Source organism: Phoenix dactylifera, chromosome 13 (genome assembly GCF_051530095.1).
Source record: "Phoenix dactylifera cultivar Ajwa chromosome 13, Ajwa_hap1_PhDact_Kaust_v1.1, whole genome shotgun sequence".
In the NCBI taxonomy this organism is placed as follows: domain Eukaryota; kingdom Viridiplantae; phylum Streptophyta; class Magnoliopsida; order Arecales; family Arecaceae; genus Phoenix; species Phoenix dactylifera.
Genome location: NC_143202.1, coordinates 10,679,101 through 10,687,877, shown reverse-complemented (window position 1 = coordinate 10,687,877; position 8,777 = coordinate 10,679,101). Strand labels below are relative to the sequence as shown.

Below are 8,777 nucleotides of genomic sequence, written 5' to 3'. Positions count from 1 at the left end.
ATGATCATCGGGTTAGCCTGGCATCCGAGGGCCGTGCCTCGGGAAATTCCGCTCCTTGGTCGGCCAAGGCTGGCGCAAGCCGAGGCGACCGGTCGGGGCTTCAGGCTAGTCTGCTCCCGGGATGATCATCGGGTTAGCCTGGCATCCGAGGGCCGGGCCTCGGGAGATTCCGCTCGTTGGTCGGCCAAGGCTGGCGCAAGCCAAGGCGACCGGTCGGGGCTTCAGGCTAGTCTGCTCCCGGGATGATCATCGGGTTAGCCTGGCATCCGAGGGCCGTGCTTCGGGAAATTCCGCTCGTTGGTCGGCCAAGGCTGGCGCAAGCCGAGGCGACCGGTCGGGGCTTCAGGCTAGTCTGCTCCCGGGATGATCATCGGGTTAGCCTGGCATCCGAGGGCCGTGCCTCGGGAAATTCCGCTCGTTGGTCGGCCAAGGCTGGCGCAAGCCGAGGCGACCGGTCGGGGCTTCAGGCTAGTCTGCTCCCGGGATGATCATCGGGTTAGCCTGGCATCCGAGGGCCGTGCCTCGGAAAATTCCGCTCGTTGGCCATGCGCCTGTCGCTTGCAGCCCGACGGGGTTTCTCCGTGGCCAGCTGCGATCGTGTTTCTCCTCTTCTCCAAGCATTGCCTGGGGAACACCAGAAGGGCATTAAACGCTAATTGATGCGTTACCTGGGAAATCGGATCGCCAGTTGCTGCTTGCGAGGAGTGTCAGTTAAGCGGCCGCGATGCGCGCGTTCTTCGAGGCGGATGCGGCCTGGGCGCGAGCGGAGATATGTGGACCTAGGGGTACGTGCCACCCGGAGTGTCCTGCACAAAGAATGCGATTAAGGAGAATGACGCTTAGGAAATCGCGGAAAGATACGCCTCGAGAGCCAGAACGGCTCCGGATTCAATGCGTCCGCATTTATGGGAGCCACCCGCATCGGAACGACCGGGGGGCTGCAGTTTGGCTATAAATACAGGTGCAGGTGCGATGGAGTTTGCCAAGCCGGAGCTGTTCAAGTTGCCATGGATCGTGGACCTTCTCTCTGGCGCATGGCTGAGAGACTCCTGCCGAAGGAACGGGAGGCGCTTCCCTCGCGACTTCAGCCAACTAGCCGTTTCATCTGGGATCAGCAAGGAGGGTCTCCCCGGCGGAACTCCGCTCTAGGCGTTTCATCCGGGATCACATCTCCCCTCCTTGAAGTTCAGCCTCCCGATTGAGCTCTGCACCAGACGCCTGATCCGGGACCGCGCCTCCATATGCTCTTCCCCCTTGTATTCCTTCTCTCCCCTAACACTGGGGAGGACCGGAATATCCCTTGGAGGTGGCGTTCCTCTGGAGGCAGCGGGAGCTTCGTCGGCGGCGGCTCCTCATCCTCTTCGTGGGGCGTGGATGGCGCCTCTGGTTGGAGGCAATGTGGACTTCTCCTTCGTCCACTTCTTCTTCATCCGCGCCGGCTCTTCGTCTCTTTCGTGAGACGCCGATGGCGCCTCCGGTTGGAAGCACCCACTTCCGACGGGATTGCAACCGCTTCAGATGGAGGTTTCGGGATCCCAGATCTTCAGCTCCTCGGAGTCTCCACCTCTTCTTTACTTTCTTTACACCCTAATTCCCCCCTGGGAATTCCTTGTAATCACACGAGCACGCCGTTGTAATCAGAAATTATTGAAATGCAAAGTGTTATACATTTTTGAACTGTCTTTCTGGCATCGTCGTTCTACTGGTAATACATCCGCAGGTTAGCGGAATTCCAGCTCCTTAGAATTTCTCGACCATCTAGGGCCTCCAGCTGGTAGGAGCCAGGTCGGTTTACCCAGCGAACCTTATATGGGCCTTCCCAATTTGGCGCTAGCTTCCCACCTTCCGCAGGTCGAGATGCTTTAGCTCGCCTTAGCACCAGATCTCCGATTCTGAAAAGCTTCGGTCGGACCTTGGAGTTGTAATATCGGGCCACCCTCCGCTGATACATCGCCATCCGAACCTGCGCCATTTCCCTCGCTTCTTCCAAGAGATCCAGGTTCCCTCGGAGTTGTTCCGAATTGGCCTCGGGTCGGTGCGCGGCCACCCGAGGTGAGGGAAGTCCGAGCTCCACGGGGACAACGGCTTCCGTGCCATAGGTTAGGCTGAAAGGCGTCTCCCCGGTAGGGGTCCGATGCGTGGTCCGATACGCCCAAAGGACATTCTCGAGTTCTTCGACCCAAGCTTGCCCCGTCCGACCGATTCGCGCTTTGATTCCTTGGAGGATTGTCCGATTTGTGACCTCGGCCTCGCCGTTGGTTTGGGGATGCGACACAGATGTGAACCGATGCTCGATCCCGAACTCCTCGCAGAAGTCACGGAAATGCTTGTTGTCGAACTGTCGCCCATTATCCGAGATGAGGACCCGAGGTACCCCAAATCGGACAATGATGTTCTTCTTCACGAACTTCCGGACTTGCACCTCCGTGATAGTGGCCAGCGGCTCTGCCTCCACCCACTTGGTGAAGTAGTCGATTGCAACAATCAAAAATTTCCGCTGAGCTGAAGCGACGGGGAGTGGTCCGAGGATATCCATTCCCCACTGGGCGAAGGGCCAGGGTGCAGTGATTGGTGCCAAGGGGACAGAAGGGACTCTCTGGACGTTGGCGTGGCGCTGGCAGGCGTCGCATTTCCGTACATGATCCTTTGAGTCCTCCAACAAGGTAGGCCAATAATAGCCTTGCCTCATGATCTTGTGCGCCAAGGACCTAGCCCCCAAGTGGGATCCGCAGACGCCTTCGTGGACTTCGCCGAGGACGTAGGCCGCTTCCGAGGGGCGGAGGCACTTTAAGAGGGGGGCGGTGAACGAGGTCCGATATAGCCTCCCTTCGTTGAGTACGTAGTGGGCGGACTTCATAACAAGTCACCGAGCTTGATCCTCGTCTTCAGGGAGGATCCCTTCGGCGAGGTAGGCGACAAGCGGGTCCATCCAAGACGGCTCCGGGTCAATCGCCATCACCGCTCCAGCCTCGCCGATGCTCGGGGCATCCAGGGTCTCCAGGTAGATCGCCCTCGACAAGTTGTGCGCGTCTGCGCTCACTAAGCGGGATAGCCTGTCGGCCCTGGCATTTTCACTTCTTGGGACCTGCTGGATGTCGACACTGCCGAGGTCGGGAATGAGTGCTTGCACCTTCCGGACGTAATTCTGCATGGTCGGGTTCCGGGCTTCGAACTCCCCACGGACCTGCCCGACCACCAGCTGGGAGTCGGTGAAGACCTTCAGGCGCCGGATGCCGAGCTCCTTGGTGAGTTTGAGTCCCGTGACTAGGGCCTCATACTCCGCCTCGTTGTTGGTCACTGAAAATCCGAACCTCAAGGCATACTCGGCTATCACTCCATCGGGACTGGTAAGGACCAGCCCGGCCCCTCCACCTTCGGGGTTCGACGACCCATCAATGTGAAGCGTCCAGATTGGGAGGTCGAGGCTGGGTGTTTCCGGCGGCCTAGGTTCCGCCTCCTGCACAGTGCACTCAGCGAGGAAGTCCGCGAGCACCTGGGCCTTGATAGCGGGTCGGGGCTGGTAGCGGATGTCGAACTCACCAAGTTCTACTGCCCACTTCACCAGCCGTCCCGCATTCTCAGGATTGCTGAGGATCTGCCGCAGTGGTTGATCGGTCAAGAGGGTGACAGGATGAGCCTGGAAATAGGGGCGAAGCCTCCTGGCCGCGGTGAGCAGCGCGAAGGCGATCTTTTCCGCCTTTGTATACCGCGTCTCGGCATCCCGTAGGACCCGGCTGATGTAGTACACAGGCTTCTGGAACTTTGCCTCTTTCCGAACCAGTACCGCACTGACTGCGGTTGGGGAGACCGCCAGATAAAGGTAGAGCATCTCCCCTTCTTGCGGCTTGGACAGCAGGGGAGGAGACGCCAAGTATTCCTTGAGCTGGTCGAATGCTGCTTGACATTCGGTCGTCCAGAGGAAGTCTTTCGGGCGTTTCAATACCTTGAAGAAAGGTTGGCAGCGTTCGGCCGACTTTGCCACAAATCGTCCGAGCGCGGCGACCCTCCCAGCGAGCTCCTGAACCTCCTTCACTTTGGTCGGAGGGGACATATCTTGGATAGCCTTGATTTTGTCAGGGTTGGCTTCGATCCCCCGCTGGTTGACAATGAAACCGAGGAACCTCCCGGCCGAAGCGCCAAAGGCGCACTTCGCTGGGTTCAGCTTCATGCGAAACTTCCGCAGGGTGGCAAAAGTCTCCTCCAGATCCGCGATGTGCTGGTCTGCATGGCGGCTCTTCACCAGCATATCGTCCACGTACACCTCCATGTTCCGGCCGATTTGCCCTTTGAAGATTTTGTTGACGAGGCGCTGGTAAGTGGCGCCAGCATTCTTCAGACCGAAGGGCATTACCTTGTAACAGTACAGCCCCCGGTCTGTTATAAAGGCAGTTTTCTCCTCGTCCTGTAGAGCCATCATTATCTGGTTGTAGCCGGAGAAGGCGTCCATGAAAGACAGCAGCTGATATCCGAAAGTCGCGTCGACCAGTTGGTCTATCCGCGGAAGCGGAAAGCTATCCTTGGGGCATGCCTTGTTCAGGTCGGTGTAGTCGACGCACATCCTCCACTTTCCGCTCGCCTTCCGGACAAGTACGACATTTGCCAGCCATTCGGGGTAGCTGACCTCCCTTATGAATCCTGCCTCCAAGAGCTTGTCTACCTCCTGGTCGACCACTCGGATCCGATCCGGGGCACAGTGTCTCTTCTTCTGCTTTACTGGTCGGTGGGTTGGGTCGACGTTGAGGGCGTGAGAAATGACCTCCGGGTCGATCCCAGGTACATCGGCCGCCGACCAGGCAAATACATCGGCGTTGGCTCGGAGGAATTCCACCAACCGAGCCCGAGCTCCCGGGTCGAGATTGGTGCCGACCCGGACCGTCCGGTCCGGGCGACCTTCCTCGAGGGGAACTTCGATCACACCTTCGGCCGGCTCCCCGTGCCGCAAGGCCACCTCGTCTCTGGCGTCGAGGGACTCGACGCTTAAGGCTTCTACGGGCTTCTTCCCTTTGAGAGTTGCTAAGAAACATTGCCTTGCGGTCGGTTGGTCACCTCGGACCTCTCCAATCCCGGCCGCCGTGGGGAACCGCATGAGCAAGTGGTACGTTGAGACCACCGCGCGAAGGGCGTTCAGTCCGGGTCGTCCGAGGATAGCGTTGTAGGCCGAGGGAACACGGACGACCAAGAACCCGAGCCGCACCGTGGCCTCTGCGGGTGCAACGCCCGCAGTCACAGGCAGCTCAACGACACCTTCGGCCGAGATAGCGTCTCCAGTGAATCCTATGAGGGGGGTGGATGTTTTGTGCAACACTTGTCGGGACAAGCTCATCTTTTGGAAGGCCTCGTAAAACAAAATATCAGCTGAGCTTCCACTATCCACAAGAACACGCCTTACATCATAGTTCGCCATAGTGAGGGAGATCACCATGGCATCATCATGGGGGGTCTGAACCCCCTTTACATCCTCATCACAAAAAGTGATTACATTTCCGACCCGCTGCCTCTTCGCGACGGCCACCCCTGATGCTTCCACCGAGCCCCCTGCGTTCCTCACGGGCCGAGAGCAGCCCCCAGTGATGGTGTGGATCACGCCCGCGACGGGTCGATTCTGCTCCCGAGGCTCCTGAGGGGCCGGGTCGGCCGGACGCGGGTCTGCGGGGGGACGTCGGTCGTTTACATATCGACCGAGACGCCCTCGGCGGATGAGAGCCTCGATCTCGTCCCGAAGCTGGAAGCAGTCTTCGGTGTCGTGGCCGTGGTCTCGGTGGTACTCACAGTACGCCCGAGAGGGCCTCCTCCCAGGGATTTTCTTCATCTGCCTCGGGACCGGGAGGTTCTCCCGCCCCTTGACCTCCATAAGGATCTGGGCCCGGGGGGCCAGGAGTGGGGTGTACCGGTTGAAGCGTCGGTGCGGAGAACGAGGGCGTGGGGCGCCGTGGTTCCTCGCCGGTGACGGGCTTCTGCGCCGATGTTGAGGCGTCGGGCTCCTCCTCTGGGGTGCCTCTTTTCGCCTTTTCTTCCCGAACTTTAGAGGGGCCTCGGCGGCCTCCTTGTTCCGGTGGGCGGCTGCCTCCTCGGCGTCTGCATACTGGTTCGCCCGAGACAACAGCTCCGGGAAGCTCCGCGGCAGGCGTTTGTCCAGGGAGAAGGTGAGTCTGCCCTTCCGGAAGCCACGCTTCAGGGCTGAGAGAGCCACCTCCTGGCTCAGGTTCCGGACCTCCAATGTAGCCTTGTTGAAGCGGGTAAGGTAATCCCGCAGGCTTTCTCCCTCGTTTTGCCGGACATCAAAGAGGGAGTCGGAAACCAATCGCCGCCGGCTACTGACGGCGAAATGGCTGATGAAGAGGCGAGTGAACTGGTCAAAGGACTGGATAGAGTCAGCCTCCAGGCCGGCGAACCACGCCCTGGCTGGGCCACGGAGGGTCGCCGGGAAGGCCTTGCAGAGGAGGGGATCTGATGCTCCATGGAGGAGCATAAGAGTCCTGAAACTCTCCACGTGATCCCGCGGGTCCGCCGCCCCGTCATAGGGCTCGATCGCCGGCATTTTGAATCCCGGCGGATTTGGGGTCCGCAGGATCCTCGAGGCAAGCGCCGGTTGGGAGGAGATCTCCAAGTCGGCGAAGAAATCTTTGGAGTGGCCCTTCAGGACCTGGAGTTGTCTGTGGAGATCGTCCACCCGCCGGTCCAGGGAGCGCGACCGGTGGGTGGGAGACAAGGAGCGGCGCGAGGGGGACCGACTGGAGTGCGGGCCCCTCGAGGACTGGGGGGTCTGAGAACGCGCCCGGGTCCGCCTCTCGTACCCCGCGCAGCTTCGATGAGAAGGTCATGGCAGAATGGACCGTGCTCGAGAACCTTCCTCGCGCCGGCGCTCCTCCCCATGGGAGAGGAAGGAGCGCGGGTTGAGGAAGACAGGTGAGCGCTCGGGGGGCAGCGGCTCCTGGGCCCGCTGTGGCGCTCGAGACATCACACCCTGCAGGTTCTGCACTGCCTCCGCGAGGGTGCGAACCTGCTGGGCTAACTGGTCGAACTGAGCGGCTTCGACCATCTGAATGGGGGGTGGAATGGTGGAGTGTTGCTGAGAATGTGTTGGAGACGCAGCGGCTTCCCGGCCGGAGGCGCGAGAGGCCCCGCGACCGGAGGCATTGGAAGCTCCACGACCACCTCGCCGTGCCATTACGATCGCTCTGAGATCAGTCCCTTCCTCTAGCGCCAACTGTTGCTGGTGGTCCAAACCGAGAACGATTGACACAGCGGTGTGAACGGGGTTCCGTCTGAGTTGTCTTGGTTGGTGTTGGTTACGCTCCACCTTCCACCGGAAAACCTGCGAGCAAGCCTCGCACCACCACTGGGGTAGTGGGGGCCCTCCGACGATCAAGTCAGAGGAGATTGGAGGAGAAGGAGAGATAATAATAGCAAGCAAGAGAGTGCTCTGGAAGATATTGCTTACCCCCCCTTCTCCCCCCAGCCGCATATATACCTGGCTGGGGGGTCTCTCAGGGGGGTTTGTCATCGTGGGGCGCGATGGAGTGGCCACTGACATGGCCGTTACAGGGCGTCGTGGAGCAGCGCTGGGTACGGCCATGACAGGGCGTAGTGGAGTTCCGCTTTGTACGGCTGATACAGGAGATCGTGGAACAGCATCGGATACAGCCGTTGCAGGGAGTAGTGGAGCAGGAGGCCTCGGCGTGCCTCTGGGAAGCAGCCTGTCGTTATCAAGAGATCTCCGACTCGGGGTCGGAGTGCTGGATCAGGGGGCAGCCGACTCGGGGTCGGGCTGCGGTGCTGAGGTTAAGGGGCAGCCGACTCGGGGTCGGGCTGCGAAGCCGAAGATGTCCGACTCGGGGCCGGACTGCTGGATCGAAGGGCAGCCGACTCGAGGTCGGGCTGTGGAGCCGAAGATGTCCGACTCGGGGTCGGATTGCTGGATCAAAGGACAGTCGTAGTCTTCATGGGCGCGCGTGCCGGTCACGTGGAGCATGGCGGCTTAGTTCCCCCGTAACAATAAGCTTCTTATGTTCTTCCATGAGTTCTAAGAATGCATTATGTAATTCGTCAACAGTAAAATCACATTCAAGTTCAGAATCTACCTCATCGTCATTGGCCATATGACACATTTGGGCCGTCTCTTGATGATCTTCCTCTTCCGAACTTGACTCCTCACTTTCACTCCATTCAGCCATGAAATTCTTCTTTTTCAGTTTTCTTGCCATCCATTTCAAATCTGGACAATCTATCTTATAATGCCCGGGTTTGTTACACTCATAGCAAATAGGAGTTTCTTTTTCTTTTTCTTTGTCCTTACCCTTTTCTTTGCTTGAGCTACCTTTGAGGAAGGATTTCTTTTTATAAAATCTATTCTTACCTCTCATAAATTTTCTGAATTTTCTTCCAAGCACAGCCATCCCTTCTTCATCAAATTCATCATCATTATCTGAATCTTCTGATTCAGTTTGTTGTTTAGAGGTGGTAGTCTTTAGGGCAATGGGCTTTCTTCTCTTGACCTCTTCTTCCGAATTTTCCCTCATTGTCAACTCATGGGTCATGAGTGATCCTAGAAGTTCCTCTAATTGCAGTGTGTTGAGGTCCTTAGCTTCCTGAATTGCGGTTACCTTGGCCTCCCAAATTCTTGGTAGAGACCTGAGAATTTTTTGCACCAATTCAGAGTTAGTGTAAGATTTTCCTAAACTCTTAAGCCCATTTATAATTTGAGTAAAACGAGTAAACATATCAGTTATGGACTCAGTAGACTCCATTTTAAACAATTCATACTTGTGTACTAATAT

At 58.2% G+C, this 8,777-nt stretch overlaps 1 protein-coding gene across 1 annotated transcript; it reads right to left on the bottom strand.

The window, feature by feature from the left end:
* Positions 1–362: 362 nt before the first annotated feature.
* Positions 363–6,811, bottom strand: LOC149751439 (uncharacterized). Its single transcript, XM_089926985.1, has 2 exons — positions 3,312–6,811; positions 363–806 (listed from the first exon to the last, which is right to left on the bottom strand). Exons 1-2 carry the CDS (start codon positions 6,536–6,538, stop codon positions 665–667), a joined length of 3,369 nt encoding a protein of 1,122 aa, XP_089783111.1. The 5' UTR covers positions 6,539–6,811; the 3' UTR covers positions 363–664.
* Positions 6,812–8,777: the final 1,966 nt, after the last annotated feature.